The sequence below is a fragment of the Saimiri boliviensis genome, chromosome 15 (genome assembly GCF_048565385.1).
Source record: "Saimiri boliviensis isolate mSaiBol1 chromosome 15, mSaiBol1.pri, whole genome shotgun sequence".
In the NCBI taxonomy this organism is placed as follows: Eukaryota; Metazoa; Chordata; class Mammalia; order Primates; family Cebidae; genus Saimiri; species Saimiri boliviensis.
In genome coordinates, this window is record NC_133463.1 from 81,523,956 (window position 1) to 81,544,193 (window position 20,238).

General features: G+C 51.4%; 1 protein-coding gene across 2 annotated transcripts in view; it reads right to left on the reverse strand.

The window, feature by feature from the left end:
• NDRG1 (N-myc downstream regulated 1) overlaps nt 1-20,238 on the reverse strand; it is a 59,485-nt gene that overhangs the window by 10,130 nt on the left and 29,117 nt on the right. For both annotated transcript variants that reach the window (XM_010344225.3, XM_074387166.1), the window contains exons 4-12: nt 16,492-16,597; nt 15,042-15,162; nt 11,831-11,893; nt 11,041-11,101; nt 9,333-9,419; nt 7,523-7,579; nt 3,703-3,806; nt 2,000-2,056; nt 1,174-1,225 (exon numbers count right to left, since the gene is read on the reverse strand). In XM_010344225.3, coding sequence (XP_010342527.1) covers nt 1,174-1,225; nt 2,000-2,056; nt 3,703-3,806; nt 7,523-7,579; nt 9,333-9,419; nt 11,041-11,101; nt 11,831-11,893; nt 15,042-15,162; nt 16,492-16,597 — 708 coding nt within the window. The remainder of the gene's footprint in view (nt 1-1,173; nt 1,226-1,999; nt 2,057-3,702; nt 3,807-7,522; nt 7,580-9,332; nt 9,420-11,040; nt 11,102-11,830; nt 11,894-15,041; nt 15,163-16,491; nt 16,598-20,238) is intronic.

Consider the following 20,238-nt stretch of genomic DNA (forward strand, 5'->3'; position numbering starts at 1 on the left):
ACGTGAAGCCAAAGTCAAAACTTCTTCCCCTTTTCCGCCACTCTGCCGCTGTCACTAGAAACTCCAGTATTTCAGCTGGCAAAGATGAAAGTATGTGGCATTTGAGATTCAGCAGATGTGGCTTTAAATACCAGCCTTGCCATTACCACTGTATGACCTTGAGTAAGTTACTTAACTTCTTTGGGCCTCAGTTTCCTCATCAATAAAATGGGATGATATCTTTTTCAAGGGGTTGTTACAAAGATTAGCTGAAATGTAAGTGATACTGCAGAAATACCTGCTAAAGGAATATCCTTGTTTAACCAGCAGCTGCCAGAGATTCTACACGTGTAACACTCCCAGATCTAACAACTATTCTTCATGTAAAATCACATTGACTAAGCTGGTTTCCTTCTTCCTTTTGTCAGTGACCCCCTTGAAAGGGGCATCCAGAATTGGGCAGAATACCCACATATAACCCATGATGTTCACGATGTCTCAAGTAAAACTATCACCTACCTTGATTTGAACAGTGTATCTCTATTGACGTATCCCATTATTATCTCTAGTCAGTCAGCCCATAAGAAACTCATGGTTCATTAAGGCACGCCAGGCGTTTACTACACAAACATTTGCAAATGTCACTCTGCAGATCACTGCACAAAGCATGCCAGTACTCTAGGACTCCGACCCACAGCCCCTAAGTCTTCCATCTCCCCAGCTGTGGGGTTGTCTGAAAGGCAGGGTCCTCTCTTTGCTGCCACAAACTTGTAGGTGGGAGTTAAGGGGTGAGAGGACTCAGAAAGCTTTGCTGAGCCCTGCTTCCCAGTACCTCTGTCCCCTGCCAGCTCATCAGCCACCACTCAGTTTGGAAAGATACATCTGCTTCCCAAGTAAGAGGCGAGTCTCTTGGCCAGGAAGCCAGGTGGCAAACACGTCCACATACACAGTCCAATGGGACACAGATCGGTGGGTGAGGGGGCTTGGGAGAGGAGACACTGGCAAGCAGCCAGGGCCGGCAGCCATCAGGGAGAGACTCAGCTGGGCCCTCTGCCCGAGGCCAACATGGCATTTCAAAAATCACTTGCCCTGGCGGGGCAGAGGAGAGGACGGGAGGGCAGGACCACTTCGCCAACGTCAGCCAGACTTAGCCTGTTGAGTTAAACACTGAAACCAACTGTGATTTCTACATACCACAGCATCCACTGCAGGTGAGCTGTCCCCAACCACCAACAGAGCAGGGCACCTGGGGTGAGGGACAGAGCAGAGAATTAGCGCAAGTTTCCTTTAAATACTGTCCCGCTCCCAGGCTTGCCAGGCCGGGGCCTGCATTCTAAAAACAATGTCATTTTGGTTTCCCTAACACCCTTTGAGCTTTTACTTCATTCTCCTTTGATCTTGGGATAAAATTGGTTATTAGTCATTTATTCGTATGCATTTCAGCCGGGAATTTCTGTGCCCTAGTGCTTTTCTCTTAAAGCATCTTCTCAAGGAGAGATCAGCAGAACTTCGCTGGTAATCAAGACAGAACAAGAGCAGCATGAAGGACAAAGGCAATGACGTGCCAGGCTCCCAGATGTCACAGAGTACGGCTTACTCAGCCACAAAAGGACACTACCATTACTGGTGGAATCCCAGTTAGTTCCTTCTGTGACTCTTTTCCTCCTAGACTTACAGAGTGCTTTAAGGCTGGGTCTTGTGCCATCCATCTCTAGGTTTCATGAAGCAAAGCCTCACACAGCTACTGATGTAGTAGGTGCTTAATAAATGCTGACCCAAGTACAATCAACAATCCTTCTCCAAGATCAAAGGCCTACGTCATGGGAATACCCTAGAAACAGAGGCCACTGGCATCGGGGTAAGTCCAGTCAGGCTGGGTAACGCTCAGCCTCTGGGTAGAATACATCCAGGTCCCACTGGCGCAACGTCATGCCACACTCAGAAAGAAGGCCCTGCCAGCAAGGCCGCGTGTACCGGGGGAGCCCTGCCTGCGATGCTGAGGGAGAGAAAAGCCACTCACTGCAGAGTGACTGTGTGGGTCCCCGGCATCGGTCGCTCAATCTCCAGGTCACGCCGGCTGCAGGAAAGAAACACATTATTAGCATGAGCAGGGCACCCTCCCCTGGCGAAAGCTCCCACTCACAGCCAGCCAAGCTCGGGAGGTCCCGCCAGCGGCCATTCTGGCAAGCCACCCACATCCCTCCCCTGCGAGAGGCCCTGTGGCTTTCAGGAAGGCACACCCTTTCGGTGTCCACAGACCTGGTTAGAGGGACAGCAGGACCCAGGCATTTCAAGCAGAGCCCCCCTCACTTTCTCACAAGTATTTGTGTGGCTTTTTTTTTTTTTTTTTAAACGGGACTAGAAGTCAGGTCCTCCACTATACAGGGTCCCTACCTTCCCTGTCCCCCTAGTCAGAGCCCCCACCTGACAGAGGGCCAAATATAAGAAGAGATCCCCAAACGCTCTTGCAGCCTCTTCGTTTAAGTCCCAGCCTCACCAGCTCTGAGTTCAATGATCTCCTTAAGACTCAGGCTGGTCTTTGCATTCTCTCATCTTGTGGTGGTTTCTCACGGCACTAGTGTGAGGCCCAGTGCGGGCCCCGTCCAGCGTGACCACCTGCCCTGCACGCGGCCGCCCACCCTCTCTGCTGTCTTACAGCTCTCAACCTGAGACGCTCTTTCCCGGCTCACGGGCTGGAGTTAGACACGCAGGGTCCAAATCACGCTCCGCCACTTTCTAGCTGCGTGGCCTTGGGGAGAACACTGGGCCTCTCTGCGCCTTTGCTTCCTCAACAGGAGATGACAGTAATACCAGGACCCTCCTAGTGGGATTCTGAGCGGGCTCTGTTAATGACTGTGCTACGCGTGCAGACAAGTTAGCGTGCGGAGACTGCGGGCTGTGCTGGTCTCCTCTGTGTCTCCAATGCCCAGCCAAATGCCTGACTCACTCCAGTTTTCAGGAAGTGTTTGCTACCTGAACGCACTGCTGGGCTTCTGTTTCTTCAGTCACATAGTGAGGATGTGACCACCGAGATGAGGGCAGGCGTGTAGAAGGAGGCAGCTACTAAGCTCCGTACAAATGTTAATTTCAGGAAGTCACATTATTAACATTTGTGCAGAGGTCAACACGACAGGGCTCATTTCTGTCTCCTGTTTTGGAAGCGTGGCACAGCTAGCTCAGCAGGCTGAGCGAGCTCCCCAAAGACTCCAGACTCTCTGGCTGACACCAATGGCCCTGAGCTGTCTCCTCCCCTAGCTGAGCTCCAGATAAGCCCCTAGGGCTGGCCCTAAGAGGGCCACGCCTTAGCCACAGGCTGTGTTCAGGTCCTCCTTATCCTTGGGATGACAAGCTCCCAGAAGCCTGCCTGGATTGTCCCGCCCTCCAGGAGCGCTTTGCTGCTCTCTCACTTGGCTCTTCCTAAAGGTCGGCAGTGGGCACACACATTCACTCGCAACCCTCTGACTGTGCAACTGTGTCCCTCTCACTTCTGCACCCCCAGGGGTCTGGAGTGTTTCTTCAGATCCCTGCAAGACGAGCTGAATGCCAGGAACCAGCTTACAGGCCAGGTGTCCTTCCTGGGCACCCGTCCTATGAATCGATTTGCTCAGATTCAGGGCCTGCATCTCCCACTCATTTTACACCCTCCCTCTCACCTGCCCCTATTTCAGATTGACAGAAAACACCTAACAAATAGCAATGACGTGACTGCCCGACATCCCATACCTGTTGTAGGCGTTGATGAACAGGTGCAGGTTGCCGGGGTTCATGTCATTCACAATGTGCTGGCGGTAGGTGTGGATCACCTCCACGTTATTCTGCATCTCTTCCTGCATTCAGAGAGGGGAGAAGATGGTTATTATCATCCTGTGCCACTGGCTGGTCACTGCTCTCTCCATTCTCCAGGTTATTTGGGTACAAAGTAAAGATAATAATGCCTAATTCACAAGACAGCGATGGACCTAAGAAACCTTCGGGAAAGCAGCATGCCTAGCCAGGTGCAGACGGGGGTTTCACTGTCCACCAGGGGCAGAAAAGACCCCAGTCCTGGAAGGCCACAGCCCGCCCTTCTGAACACACGACTTCGGGAGTTCCAGTGTGAAGTCAGACCTCCTGGCTCTAGAAATTTGCTTCATCACTGCCCTTTTCTTGGACAAATCGTTTAACCTCTCTGAGCCTCAGATCTCTTAGAAAAAAAAAGAAAACTGGGGAGGGGTGGATAATGTTGCCTACTCCGCTAGATTCTAGGACTTAATGGAGGTTGTGCTCTCACCCCTGCAAACAATAAAAATTGGACGTAAATGCTAGTAATTATTTTTCAATGGAAAGAGCTGAAAATAAGTTTTTCCTGCTTGAAAATCCAAACCATCTCACACAACAGGAAGTTGCTGGAGAGAAGGGCGCTGCGACTCCCACCGTGGCCAGCCCGAGCCTTGGAGAGGTCAGCCTCAGCCTCCCCATCTTCGGATGCTTTTTGAATGTCATTTGTGACAAACAAACAATTTGTCTGCTCTGTTTCTCATGTGTACAAGGGCAGGCACTGTAGGCTTCACACAAGGGTCTGATGTGACCTGTGGCAACCGGATGAGGGGTTGGAGTTAGAGGTCAAAGAAAGCCGACATCAAGCTTGAGCTGCATCAAATAGTCCAGGATCATTCAGGCAGCAAGGAGCCGAACTGGCTACTAGGAGATAAACTCTGGAAAATACAGCAATCACGCTGGGATGTCAGGTCAAAACCAGCTGTAGCCATCTCGGGGCACCCTCAGACACCACGGCCTGACCATCAGTCTCCAAATAACGTGGGGTACAGTCAGGTCAGATGCTCAACACTATGCCTGGGACGCCTCCTCCTGGGAAACACAGACAGTGGCTCTAAGTGTTTCCCAATTCCCATCAGTTTCAGATTCCGCACTCAGGACAGGGAGAATGTATCACACACTGAAGAATGAATCGTAAAGAGGAAAGAGGGCTATCATGGGCTAAACTGTGGCCCTCAGAAGATGTGGCCATGTCAAATCTCAACTTCGGAATGCAAACTTGCTGGGGCGAAGGGTTTTTGCAGATGTCATTTATTGAGGATCTTGATATGAGATTGTTCTGGATGACATGAGAGGGGACCAAATCCAATGGGAACTGTCCTCAAAAGAGCAAGGCGAGGGAGAACTGAAACACACACAGAGAAGACCACGTGAAGACAGAGGCAGAGAGCGGAGTGAGCAGCCACTGGACAAGGAATGCTGACAGTGACCTGGGGCAGTAAGAAGCCAGGACGATCTTTCCCTAGAACCTGTGAAGGAGGGGCGGCCCTGCCAGCACTTGACGTCAGAGTTCTAGACGCAGAGCTGGGGGAGAACATACTTTTGTTGTTCTTTTCTTGTTGCTGTTGTTGTTGTTTTAAGATAGAGTCTCCCTCTGTCTCACCCAGGCTGGAGTGCAATAGTGTGATCTTGGCTCAATGCAGCCTCCATCTCCCAGGTTCAAGCAATTCCCCTGTCTCAGCCTCCCGAGTAGCTGGGATTACAAGCATGTGCCACCACACCCAGCTGATTTTTTATTTTTAGTAGAGATGGGGTTTCACCGTGTTGGCCAGGCTCATCTCAAACTCCTGACCTCAGGTGATCCATCCGCCTTGGCCTCCTAAAGTGCTGGGATTACAGGCATGAGCCACCATGCCCTGGCCCACCTGTGTTGTTCTAAGCCATCCTGCTTGTGGCAATTTGTTACAGAAGCCACAGGAAACCAACACAACAGGGAAACCCAGCAGCTGTACTCGCCAACTCCAGAGTGGAGACTCTGTTTCCCTGGCACACTTGGCAACTCCAGAGTGGAGTTGGGACCAGATCCAATTCCTTATTTTCAGAGGTCGATGCACAGCAAAGGAGTGCTGAATACAGACCCAGATACTGCTAGCTTACCCTGCTCCAACATTCACCAAGTCCTCAGCAAAGATGGCCTTCCATTCGCCTCTTCTAAAAATACACTGAGCTCCCCAGTCTACACCCAGGATATGCCTGGCTCCAAATGATCCCTCCTCTGTGTTTCCCCAGGACTCACGGGGGTTTCAGACGGTCACACGTTAGCTACAAGGAGACAGTGGTATGTGGACCATTCACAGTAGGCAAAGCAGGTCACTGCAATTTCAGGCAACCAAGGGGTTTTCTAGACCCTTGGCTTGCAGCCAAGCCCATGGCATGGCCTTCCCGAGGGCAGCTGGCCCCAGCTGAAGACACCAAACCAGAGTCGGGTGCCAGGCAGGCTGAGCTGATGAGAAGATGACCACTCACTCTAGCATGCTGAGCGGCTGGGCTCGCTCACCCTCAGCGGGCTGACTCTACAGAAGAGCAGCTCATCTAAGAGCCGGGCAGCTGCCCTCCTGCTGTGGTTACCAGAATGAAGCCAGATTCACAGGTTCAAACACTGGCTCTACCTCTCCCTGGCTGTGAGACCCTACATAAGTCATTCAACCTCTCTGGTCTCAGTTTTCTCTTCCATACACTGGGAATGAGAACAGAACGGGTCACAGAGTTCCTGGGTGGAACCCTACAGTTTACACTTGTGAAGCTCTTAGGATGGAGCCCAGAGCACAGCTAACTCCACGGACATGTTTGCCACAGACCAGATTTATAACAGCCCCAAACTGGAAACAGCCCAGAGGCCTTATCAACAGGTGAGAGAAAAACAAACTGTTGCACATACATAAACGGAATACTTCTCAGCACTAAAAAGGAATACACTGATTTTAAGAGACAGGGTGCAGTGGGTGATCACAGCTCACTGTAACCTCAGACTCCTGGGCTCAAGCAATCCTCCTACCTCAGCCTCCCAAGTAGCTAGGACTATAGGCATGTACCAGCATGCCTAGCTAATTTTTACTTTTTTTGAAGAGACAGGGTGTCACTATGTTGCTCAGGCTGGTCTTGAACCCCTGAGCTCAACTCGTCCTCCTGCCATGGCCTCCCCAAGTGCTGGGATTACAGGTGTGAGCACTGCGCCCAGCCTAGGAATAAACTATTGATCCACCCACCAACACGGACCGATCTCAGAATAGTTATGCTGAGTCAAAGAAGCCAGACCAAAAATAAATGAATAAATGAAAGAGTGCATACTGTATAATGCCATTTACATAAAAATTTTGGAATTGCAAAGCCACCTAGAGAGACAGAAGCAGAGCAGAAGCTGCCTGGGGAGGAGGGGGAGGAGGGTTATCAAGGCACACAAGGAGACTCCTGGGGTGAAGGAGACGTTATTCTGATTACAGTGACGGTTTGACAAATGTACACTATGTCAAATATAGCAAATTGTGCACTTCAAATATGTGCAGTTAATGGCACTTCAAACCGCTGTTTTTAAAAGACACATATAAAAAGAGAGAGATGATGAATGACCTGTTGCTTATGAATGAATAACGTCACATTATCTCATGAGCACTGGCTCGGTGACCCCACTGATTGTGTCTTGTCTCCACCCCCACATGGGACCCCGTGCTGAGCACCACACAACTGAGTGCTCAGCAAGAACCACAAAATGCCACACCACGCAACTCACCTTCCCAAAGAGGTGGGACACCACCATGTCTGGCAGGGCCTGGGTCCATCCGGAGATCTGGGGAGGAGTAAAGCAGGTGAAGCCAGGAGCTGATGGTAGTTAACAAGGTCAGCAAAACCTCGCTTCCCTAGGGGCAGAGTGGCACTCCCCTCTGAATGCAGGCATCAGGGACATCCCTCTTGAGAGAAACTCAGCTCCTGTCTCCATTTCCCTCCTAGTGACACTAGGTTTACAGCAGGAGCTCCACAAATGTGTGCTGACCAAAGCACTGAGCAAGAATAAGCAGAAGAGAAGCTCTAGACCTGGGGGTCCTTGGCTGGCCCTTGCCTGACACCACCCAGCTGTGTGGCACTGGGCAGTTGCAGCCTGTAGGTCTCAGACTTCTCATCTGGAACTGGGAGCGCCAGGAACTTCAAGGCCACAAGGTCAAGGTGAGGGCTGCAGGAAGTAACTGCACATATCACAGTATCTAACCCCAACGCCTGGTGCTCAGAACGCTGGGCTTGAAAAGGAAGGGTGGAGCACAGCTGTTAAAACCCCGCAGACATTCCTCAGGGTTCACATCAGCCAGTGGTCTCCATCCCCAGACCTTCCAGCCTGGCTCAGAACAGCAATCATGAAGCCCAACAGCTTGACTGGAATGTCACTTCCTTTGCTGGAAAATCAAATAAAATCCAGGGAGTGTGTTCCACTCCTGAATGTCATTGGGCAGGAGGGAAGGGCTCCTGCATTCTGAAGTAATGTTCAAAGAACAAATGGAAAATCACCGTGGCTAGGACAGGGGCAGGAGAAGGGGCAAGAGGCATGACCCCTTCAAACCCTCTGTCCCTGGCAGCCACCCAAAATTTGGCAAAAATGCACTTTCAAAATGAGAAGCTGGGATCACCTCAGCTTGAAGGGCTTTGTCTTGTTTCAAATGGAATGACCCCTCCCTCTCCTTGGCAAACACTGGGGCCTTTACAGGAAAAACAACAAAACACCACAATGATCATTTTATAAAGACAAACAAGGAACCTTAGGACACTAGGCAGCACAGCGCAGGTTCCTTCTGCAGACAGCCCGTCCTGCTGACCAGGCCCGCCATCTCCCATCCCAGACTGGAGCCCAGGGGCAAGGATGATCAGGTCCACCAACCACAACGTCAAAGCGAGCTGCATCCAGTCCCCTTTCTACTCCCTAGCATTATGTGACCCTGGACAATCTCCTTAGCCACTCTGAGTCTCAGTGTTCACCTCTGAAACGGTTATAAAAATTCTCACCTCCTGGAGTTATCATGAAGATTAACTGCAGTGATGCACATACAGTAATGCAGCATGAAACCAGCACACAGACGGCTCTCAATCTATGTGAGCTGATTATTATCGTCAAATGTGCGGTACAGTCAGCACTAAATACGTATGTATGTCTCTTTAGTAATGTGAATGAATCCCTAAGATTAAGGCTTTTGTCTTGTTCATCTCAAGAAGGTTTGTTCTTCAAGACTGCTCTGCATCTTAACCAAAGCCTGGCACAAGTTAGGTACCAAGCAACGCTTTTCCAAGCTGGCTCAGGGACCCACATCCCATTGGTTTCCCTGCTTTGGACAGCTTGGTGGTATTTAAGTCTTCTGAATGGCAAATGGCTGAGGTCATGTGTACTGTTCTAAGCAAAGCAGAGGGAACTGCTTTCTTTCCTGGAGTGGGCAGTAGAGGGTCGTGGAGGAGTGGGTAAAGAGAAGGCTCATAGATCCAAGGCTCCTCCAGGCAGAGGCTGTGTGCGCCGGTCCCTCTGTCTGCAGGGACCCCACCTGCCTGACAGGCCCCCACCTCACCTTGGAGGCGGCCCAGTCCATCCAGCCTTCTGCACAAGGGTTCACATTGATCAGGACGAGGCCTTCCACCATCTCAGGGTTGTTCAGCTGCAATTCAAGACACAAAATGAGACACACAGCCCAGCAATCGGCAACACTAGGAACCTTCCAAGGCAAACCGAAGCTTGGGAGAAGTACCCAGAAAAAGGCAGTGTGGGCACCAGAGTTGGCTACTGCTCCCCGGCCCCACCCCGTGCCAAACTGAGGTTCCAGTACAGCAGACATGAGATCGGGTCCTAGAGAGGGCAAGAAGGAGAAAGAGGAAGCACGGGAGAAATAGGAAGCCCACTGCTTTACAGACCTGCCTTGGGCAAGTCACTTCAACCCACGAAGGCTCAGCTTTCCCAGCTGTCAAATGGGTATAACACACCATCAACCTCATCCATCAGACAGGGTGCACAAATACTCTCTAGCCATGGCAGTAACAACTGTATTCATAAACATACACATGCCTGCCTGCACGCGCATGCACACACACACACACACACACGCACACAGTTATGCAGCACTGAATAACAGGGATACATTCTGAGAAAATTCATCATTAGGAGATTCTGCTATCATCTGAACATCACAGGGTGTAATTATACACACCTAGATCGTATAGTCCACAACTCCCCAAGGCTGTATGGTACAGCCCCTTGCTCCTAGCTTTTCTGTACAAACCTGTGCAGCATGTGACTCTACTGAATGCTGCAGGGAATCACAACACAATGGTAAGTATTCATGTATCTGAGCAAACCTAAACATAAAAACGGTATAGTAAAAATGAGCCATTATAACCTTATCAAACCACTGTCCAATATGCAATCTGTCATTGAACGAAATGTCATTATGTGATGCAGATATATACAGATCTTGATATGTACACCTTGGATACAGTTGAGACCATTTTTTTAAATTGCTGAGAGTTCATGTGGCCAGACCATTTTGATTCGTGTCAGCATCTCTTTCTTTCTTTTCTAAGATGGATGTTGTGGAATCATGTCGGTATTCCTAATCCCTAGCAAAGCCCAGCAAATAGGCCACCAAAATACCTATGGCTGAACAAAATGAGTACTGTTGCATCCTTGCACAATTGCCTGGAAAGGAAACAAAGGAACAGTGTGGCCCCCGACCTGAGCTCAGAGGAGTAACAGTGACAATTCTCATGAAAACTTCCCGTGTCTGGCTCTAGTTTAGAATCAGCTAGGACCCGGGAGTGCCCTGACCTGCAAAAAACTGTACAGCTGTTACAAAGCAGTGTCATAGCGGCGTCCTCAGTGATCGAGGAACATCCTCACTAGATGGCTAAGTGGACAAAGCCAATGACAAAAGAATGTGCCCAGTATCATCCTTCAATGGAGGAAGAGAAAAGGCTGTGAGTGTACACACACACACACACAGAGACACACACACACAGACACATACACACACACATACACACATACAGACACACACACACAAACACACACACACACACACACACACACACACAGACACACACAAAACTGTGGTGCATATGGGCCATTTCTTTTTCCCTTTTCGGTTTCTGATGCTTTTCCAAATGACTTCCTTCATCTTAAAATGTTACTTAAGCCCCAAAACCTAAAATACAATTAAAAAAAAATAAGAAATAAAAAATAAATGTTACTTAAAATGCAATTTTCAAAAAATGCCAAACACTCACAGCAAATCGAGTTAGGATGTAGGCTCCTGCTCCTGTTCCCATGCCAATAATGCTTTTCAGCCTGGAAGCAGAAATACGAACGCGTGTCACAGAAGGAGAGAGTGATGGAAGCCCTGAGGACACACTGAGAAATTCCTGAGGGTGACTGCCTGGCTAGGCAACATGGCAGCATGCTGCGGTGACTGCCTGCACGGCCCTGAGGTCACTGTGCTTTAGGACTGGACAGAGACCAAGATCTTGGAGGGCCGCGCCCCTGCTCCTCACTTCCCTCCTGGCCACCACCCAGCCTCTGAGGGACCGTCTGACATTTACGGGAAGGCCCGTTAACGGCATCATTTCTTCCCATTCTTAAGCTTTATTTTGGATTCTAAAACTTGGAATGAAAACAAATCGAGCAAGAACCATGAAGTTATGATTATTTGAAGGGCTCAAAAAAGAGAGGAACACTGGAAAAATGACGGTGTGGAGAGAAAAGCTGAGGGCTCAGGCAACTCCATTCCAGAACATTCCATGGGAAAGAGAGGGAATGGAAGAACAGGAGGCAGGAGCAGAATGGGTGGGGAGGCCGCCATCATGCAAGAGGAAAGCTGAAGTTACAGTAGGCAGACTAGAGCTCAGAGGCTGTGTGGAGAACACTGCTCACAGAGTGTGACGAGCTGATTTCTTGCCTAATCTTCAATCTACAACCTTAATTTTGGTGGTCAGTCCCCAGATCAAAGCCAAGGCACAGGAGGGCCCTAGAAGCCAGGCTGCTGTGCACATGCAAGGGGAGCTGATCCCTCGCTCTTACCCAAACTGTTGAAGGACTCCAGGAAGCATTTCAGCCAGCTGATCCATGGAGGGGTACATGTACCTGGAGAAGAGACAGAGATGCCATTCGTGAGTGCCAGACAGAAACGGGTAATCCAAACAGGGACTTGAAGGGTGGGGGCCATGCAACAGCCTGCCCCATGCTCCCAGACTCCCAGTCTACTCCCTTCCCATACTCCTTCCAAGACCCCTGCAGCACACCGTAACTATCAACTGTTTCCTCTGCTCCAGGTCCCAGGGATGAATTTTACGGGCATTATTAGCTCATTCAGTTCTTTCAATAACCCTAGGAGGCTGCTAGGATTTCCCCCAACAGCAAGATTATAAATATCACTGAGGCTGAGAGATAAGCCACTTGGCCTCACAAGAGCAGTGGATGGATAGCCAGAAACATGTCCTCACTGTGTTTGTCCGGTTTTGGGTCTAGGGTGTTGCAGAAACTGACTAGAAGGCATTTCACAATTCCAACCTCAGGGAGAAGCAATTAGAACAGGTATGAGTGAGTTCCATCAGTGAAAGAGTGATGGATCCTCATACACGCTGGGCTCTTGGAGAGGCGATGACACGGGCCAGTGAGCAAAGCAGGGGCAAACCAGGAGGGAGCCAGCCCTCCAGTCAACAGAAACAGGAGGCTGTGACTCATAACAAAGGCTATCAAAACAGAGGCCTGCCGTGATCAGGTGATCAGGGAGGGCTTTCTGGAAGAAGTGACGCTGAAGAGGTCAGGGGAGCCTGATGAGTTAAGCGAGTGGGCAGGGAAGCAGCATGTGCCGAAGCCCTGGGAAGAGCCAGAAAGAGCCCGTGTGGTGTCGCCCCACATCAACAGAGCCATTGAGCTGAGGCCGCAGAGCAGAGAGGGGCAAGGACATGAAGCTCCTTGGAAATGGCCGCGGCTCCTTTTGGAGCCAGCAGCTCCTAAGGTGTGACACTGGAGAAGCCACTTAGTTGCAGGCCTTCTGTTTCTTCATTGCTCCCCAGGGCTGGTGTGAGGTGAGGAAGCAGCAGAATTCTACTCCCAAGGCCCCTCCTGTGTAGGCAGCGGACACCAGAGCCAGGAGGAGCCCAGCCAGGGGTCCTTAACTCTGCTCTGTTGTCTCAGCTTCAGGATACGGGAGGGATCACCCTCAGAGGGCCTGGGAGATGCCCCCACACCCCTGCCAAGCCCCACACTCTCCTCTGCCCCACTCCAGGAGGAAGAAAACAAGCCAGCCCCAGTCTGACAGTGGGTCCCACCAGAAACACATGAACAACACCTAGTAAGGTCCAGTGCGGTGGCTCATGCCTGTAATCCCAGCACTTTGGGAGGCCAAGGCAGGTGGATCACCTGAGGTCAGGAGTTCAAAACCAGCCTGACTAACATGGTAAAATCCCGTCTCTACTAAAAATAAAAATAAAAAAAAATTAGCCAGGCGTTTTGGCACATGCCTGTAGTCCCAGTTAACTGGGAGGCTGAGGCAGGAGAACTGCGTGAAGCCAGGAGGCAGAGGCTGCAGTGAGCTGAGATCGTGCCATTGCACTCCAGCCTGGGCAATAAGAGCAAAACTCTGTCTCAAAAACAAACAAACAAACAAAAAAAAAAAAAAAGGAGAGAAACACCTAGTAAACCAGGGAGAAAATACCCGGCACCCCTCAGCCTCCAGACCAACATAACAAAAATTCCTGGGCACCAGTGGGGCTCAGACCTTAGAATATTTGTAAACCTTCTCCAGGGGGAGCTAAGAGTCTCTGCTTCCCCCCAAGCCCTTCACACAATTGGTCCAATCAAAGATAGCTTTGCTGATATACCTCTGGCTTTACCTGCTGGTTAAAAGTTAACCATGTCCTACTGTTTTAATACACTTTTAATTTTTGGTCCTGGTCCCATACGGTTGGCTGTCCCTTCCCTTCCTCCCTGATAAAGGTTAATTATTAAGGCTAATTCTGAACACTAATAAAAAAGGATATCTACTAGTAAATGCCAAGCAGGCCCCTTCTGGAAGACTTTAAACCCAAGAAGCTCCTCCTGCCCTAGTTTAATCACAGCATCAGGAGCAGGGACAAGAGGAGGTATCTCTGAGGTCTGCCTCCCCCACGTAATGCTGACTGGGGAGTCCAGTGAGCTCGAGCATAGTTGCACAAGGGGAAATTGAAAGGCCATGCCCATGCAGATCACGAGCTGACAAGGGCCACGCAATGTCAACACTCTCAACTAAGGCAGCCTGATTTCCCAACAGGATACGCATCTTAGAGCCGGTAGACAGGGCCAGAGCCAACGCCTCAGGTCTTGGCTGTGCAACCTTTTTTTCTTTTTTGGAGATGGAGTCTTGCTCTGTCACCCAGGCTGGAGTGCAGTGGTGTGATCTCAGCTCACTGCAACCTCCGCCTCCCAGGTTCAAGGGATTCTCTGGCCTCAGCCTCCCGTGTAGTGGGGATTACAGGCGTCCACCATCACACCTAGCTAATTTTTGTATTTTTAGTGGAGACAGGGTTTCACCATGTCGGCCAGGCTGGTCTCGAACTCCTGCCCTCAGATGATCCGCCCACCTCAGTCTCCCAAAGTGCTGGGATTACCGGCATGAGCCACCACGCCCGGCCTCAGCTGTGCAATCTTGAGAAAGATAGTTAACACCTCCATGCCTTGGTATTTTCATCTAGAAAATGGAGCTCACACCAGCCACACAGAGCTAGCCATAAGGATTAAGCCAAAATGGCAATGTTAGATCAGGATGATTGCGCCTAGCCCACAGGAAGTGCTCCATCAATGCTCCTTCTCGCCCTCTTTTTCTTCCCAACCTTCTTGGTTTTTCACCACACTATTGGGTCACGTCAAGTCCTCCTCCCCTTCAGTCCTGTCCAGGTTGGGCACACCTATGGTAAAGCCAGCCTTGGAGGAAGGATAGCCGGGTGGGCAAGCAGCATCTACTGGGTATGTTGTTTCAGTTTGGGAAGATGAGAACGTCCTGGAGACAGAAGGTGGCGATGACTGCACAGCGACATCTGAATGTCCTCGATGCCACTGAACTCTATACTTAAAAATGGTTAAAATGCTAACTTTCATGTTATGTCTCTTTTACCACAGTTTAATAAGTGGTTAAGACAACAACTTTTATGTTTTACCACAATTAAAAAGTATTTAAAAGAACAAGCCAGCTGAACCCCTCCCTGACACCCAGTCTCCACCCTGCAGGGCTCACAGGGCAAGAGGCTCTCACCCTGCGGGGAAAGAGGCCGCGCCGTCCTGCTGGCCCGGGGCATCCACGTGGCAGACGGCAAAGTGCTGGGTGATCTCCTGCATGTCCTCATAGTTGAAGAGGGGGTTGTAGCAGGTTTTGTCTGAAGAGCAGCAGAGCCGGGGAAGGGATGAGAAAAAAGTAAGAGGAGAAAAAATTAGGTGTCCCGGTGGCAAAGCACATTCATTTTGCTTCACTCCTATTTAGAAGGAGTGAACTTTGAAGAATACAGATATTTGTGTTTTTTCGCTTTTTGGGTTTGTACCTATGCCCACTTTCCTGGTGATAAAAGGCAAGAGTAAGTCATGGGCCAGGGAGTGGTATCTGGCAGATGAATCTTGTAGTTGGTGCTGGGAGGGGTTCCCAGGCTGGCTCCTCCGGTCAGTCAGGGTCAGGGTGGCCCTGGCATGAAATGGGTTTGCCCCCCGAGCCCCTCTTTCCATCTGGGTCCATTATAACCTCCCATCTGGGGTACTGACCCAGTGTCTAAACATGGCAGTGTTATTCACTCAGCCAGAAAGTAAAAATGCCCCAAATGCCTATCAACTAAAGAATAGATGGCCGGGAGCAGTGGCTCACACCTGTAATCCCAGCACTTTGGGAGGCTGAGGTGGGTGGATCACCAGAGATCAGGAGTTCGAGGCCAGTCTGGGCAACATGGTGAAATCCTGTCTCTATTAAAAATACAAAAATTAGCCAGGTGTGGTGGTGAGTGCCTATAATCCCAGCTACTTGGGAGTTGAAAGCAGGAGAATTGCTTGAACCTGGGAGGTGGAGATTGCAGTGAGCCAAGATCATACCACCACACTCCAACCTGGGTGACAGAGTGAGAATCTGTCTTTAAAAAAAAAAAAAAAAAAAAGAATAAAGTGTGGTAAATGCATACAATGGAATATTATTATTCAATAAAGGAAATACAAATACTAATACATGACCTGGGAAATGCTTGAAAGCATTATGAAAGAAGCCAGTTACAAAAATTCACATATTATTTGATTCCATGTATACAACACTCCAGAACAGGCAAATTCACAGAAAAAGAAAGCCAATGAAGGGTCAGTCATCTGGGGGTGGGGTGACCGATAAAAGGTACAGGATTTTTTAGAAGGAAGAAAATGTTCCAAAATGCTGATGGTTGCCCAATTCTGTGGAAAGACTAAAAACCATATGCATGCATTACTGAAGAAGTCACCATCACAGACGGCAAAGTGCCCCAGTGCTCCCAGCACCTCCGGGCACACAGACAACTCCATGCCCGCATGCAGTGCATTTCTGGCTTTTCCAGGCTGTGGCAAGAGTTCTTCCCAGAACAGCTCCAGGAAGTCCCAGGCAGAAAGAAAGCCCCCTCCCGGCCACTGCCCTTCTCAGCTGCCTTCCTCCACCACCCTCTCGGGAACCCGCTGACAGGGAGCCAGGGCTCCTCCGAGCTTACGGTTCATGCCGATGTCATGGTAGGTGAGGATGACAGGCCGGTTTCCCTTGGGAGTCCCACACAGCGTGACGTGAACGGAGCCGTGTAAAGTCTCGATGTCCTGCTCCTGAGGAGAGACAGCAGACAGTGGGCTGGTCATGTGGGGTTCACTGTGTCTGTGTGGATGAAGACACCCAGCCTGCTTCCAACTGCGTTTTCAGAAAGCTCACTTCTCAATCGGCCGTAAGAGCCCGGGCTTCGGGCAGCACCTCTATCTGGCTGGAAGCCAACCCCAGAACCAGGGCAAGGACAGGACTCCCAGGAGGCAGGAGACGGAGGCTTAGCTCAGACTGTGCTGCTAACTGCACAAAAAGCCGGGCAAAGGGCCAGCCTGCGGCCGTCTCCACACCAAACTGTGTTTCCTCCGTCCAGAAACAAGCCAGCAAGCTTGTGCTTCCTTGTTTCCCTGTCCCCAGGCCCCACTGGCCCCGCAGGTCACTGTACCTGTGACTAACACCTGGTAGCTTGGGGCTACCCAGCATTCACACTCCAATTCCAAGAACAGCCCCCAATTTCCTTCAGAAACCCACCCAACCCTTGCTCTCAGTCCTGGGGGGTTCTGTTGACACTGACCCCCCGCCCCACGTTTCACAAGCCCAGGCCAATTCATGCATTCCACCTCCCGTTTGCTAGTACTGGATCAGGAAAGAACACGTGGGCTGGTTCAGGCCAACTAAAGCCAGCTGCACTCATTTCCAGTAACTGGGGAACTGGATCGGACTTGATCTAGCAAGGCTGGATCTGCAGCAGCCACACTGTCACCACGAGGCAAGGGCCTGCCTGAAAGTTTGGCCAGCCCAGGGATGGCGAAGAGAGAAAGGGGATTTGGGGATGGCAGCCACCACCTGGGATTTTCAGTTACATAAGCGACCAACTTCCAATCACATGTAAGCCATGTCCAGCTGACCCAAAGAATGCTGAATGATACCACGCCCATCCTCCCTCCTGCCCTTCCTTCTTGGAGGTCCAGGTGGTTCTTCTGGTCAAGGCAAACTCTCCGGCTCGGCCATGGACCCCCAGCCGGCCCCCCACTCCCATCATCCCTGCACCTCTCTGCACCAAACCTTCCTAACAGCTGAAGACCTGCTCATCTTTCTTCCTCTGGGGGAAAAAAAATAAAAAGGCATCCTGCCTTGGTTCCAAGCACCCCAGCTCACTCATGGATCAATCTCGCACCTGCCAGGTTCACCTAAACTGCAGAGGGTAATCCTGAGTCTTTCTCAATTGTCACTTCCACTCACCCTTCCCCCCATGCCTGTCCCAGGCTTCTGCCCTTCTCAAGGCCACTCAGAAGTTTCCGAGGACCCCAGGCACTCATCTCCCTTGAGCGATTTCCACGTCTGAGAGCAGCGCCCTCCCCTCTGAATTGCCCCACTCTGGGCTCTGCTCCCACAGGGCAGTTGGGGAGTGGGGAGATAGGGCCATCAGTCTGCTGAGGACAGGTTGCAGACGCCTTCCAAGTGCCAGGGCAGTGCTGAGCCATGTCCCTCCACGTCCTCACCCTCATAAGAGTCCTGCCAGGGCCACGTGACCCAGGGGCTGAGGAAGTGATGTTGGTGACCCAGAGTCACAGGGGCAGGCAGCGCAGAGGTGGGTCCCGCAGACAGTCAGCCTCCGCGGGGCCCCAGGCGTCTCACGCTTCACCCACCCTTGAGTGGTGCACACTCAGGCCCCATGAGGCCCCCTCATCTCAGCACGCTGCATTGATTTTCCAAAGAGTAAATGAGGCGTTGAAGTGGAATACAGAGCACTCTAGATGCTGTTGAACCTGCTTCCAGAAGCCGCCAGAAATGTGACCAACAGAGGTCACTGCCACGTGGCGGCAGAGAGGAGGGTCAGCGTTCACAAACTCATGCTTGAGAAGAGGGGATGGGAAGACCCCCACTTAGGCACCCTGCGGGGGCAGGTCACCCCCTACCCAGCTTGAATCTTTAAAACAGGAACAGCCTGGCCCTGCCTATCTCCTAGGTGCTGAAGACACAGAATGCGGGCTGCTCCAACTGAGAGTGACCCGGTGAGGTGGTAGGAGGCAGCCACCCCTACGCTGTCTACACCAGCTGGTGATCAGACTCTACCTCTGCCACTGCTTTTTTTTTTTTTTTTTTGAGACAGAGTTTCGCTCTTGTTTCCAGGCTAGAGTGCAGTGGTGTGATCTCGGCTCACCGCAACCTCCGCCTCCCGGGTTCAGGCAATTCTCCTGCCTCAGCCTCCTGAGTAGCTGGGATTACAGGCGCACGTCACCATGCCCAGCTAATTTTTTGTGTGTTTAGTAGAGATGGGGTTTCACCATGTTGACCAGGATGGTCTCGATCTCTTGTCCTGGTGATCCACCCACCTCGGCCTCCCAAAGTGCTGGGATTACAGGTTTGAGCCACCGCGCCCGGCCACCTCTGCCACTTCTTTACTCCTGATACTCAAGGCAGTTTGATGTCATCCAAGAAACATTCGCTAAGCACCTATCACATGCCAGGTCCCCGTCGTGCCGCAGGGATGAGTGGATGAGAACTCACAAGCCAGCGGGGGCAGTGGACATGGCCCCGGGGCTGCGGGTCCTTTGGGTCCTCTGAGAAAAGAGGAGAAAGAGGATTTAACCCACTGGGGAGGTTGCTGGGAATGGGACCAGGAAAACCTCCTGCATCCCATAAGACCAATGATTCTCAAGCTGAGGAACAAGTTCAAAAACAAAGAAAAATGGCATCCAATCCCAGGCTCCCCCGCAGCGTATGAAAACTCTATACAGTACTGCGTTTTCAACAAGAACTCACCACCTCCCCCTCCCCGCTGGCGGAGTGTTGGGGTTTCCAACCCTCACTTGGAGAACCCTGAAGCCAGCCAGGCCCAGGCCACCATGGTGCTTCTGCAGAAAGGAGACAAGCACCCCAGCTCACTCATGGACCAGTCTCTCACCTGCCATGTTCATCCAAACTCCTGCAGAAGGTGGTCGTGAGTCTCTCTCAACTGTCACTTCCACTCGCCTGCCCTGGGTTTCCACCTCCTCAAGGTCACCCAGAAGTTCCCTGTTCCCGAACGGCACAGGGATGCAGGTTACCAGGTGAGGATGGTGACAGACAGAGAGGCACAGCAAAGCCAGGCTCAGCTCCCTGGGAGCTTCCAGGCCTGCCCAGCACGGGGTCATCCTGGCACCTGCATTAGCCCCCAACGCAGTAAGTCCCCCGGCTCACAGAGCTCAGCCCATCTCCCTTCCACCCTCTCTGCCCCTCAGGGCCCAACACTTCTTTCCTGCCCATAACAGGCACTGGAAAAATCCATAGACGAGGGAGCAGTGGCCCAGCTTCCAGCGGGGGCCAGAGATCATCTGCTGGGCCCAGCCTGGCCCTGAAGCCACTGTGGGAACAAAGGCTCATTTGTCTGTGGGAGCACATTCTTCATTGTCTCCCCAGCTGGCCCACATGGGTCCCTCTAAAGACAGGCCAGGGCAGGCAGTGACCCCACCGCCACAGATGTCAGAGTGCAAATCCCAGTTCTACCGTTCCCCAACCTCTGGGCCTCCAGGTCCTCACCCCTGAGACAGGAGGGCCACCTGCACCCCAGGCTCCATAGCAGGAGAGGATTTACCTGCCAGAGCCCAGACCACAGCACCAGGCAGGAAGGCGACTCCAGCTGTACGCACCATAGGGTGTTAATGAGGCAGCAGGTATGGGACACCCCACCGCAGCTGGCATCGAGAATGTCCCTGACAGCCCCCGG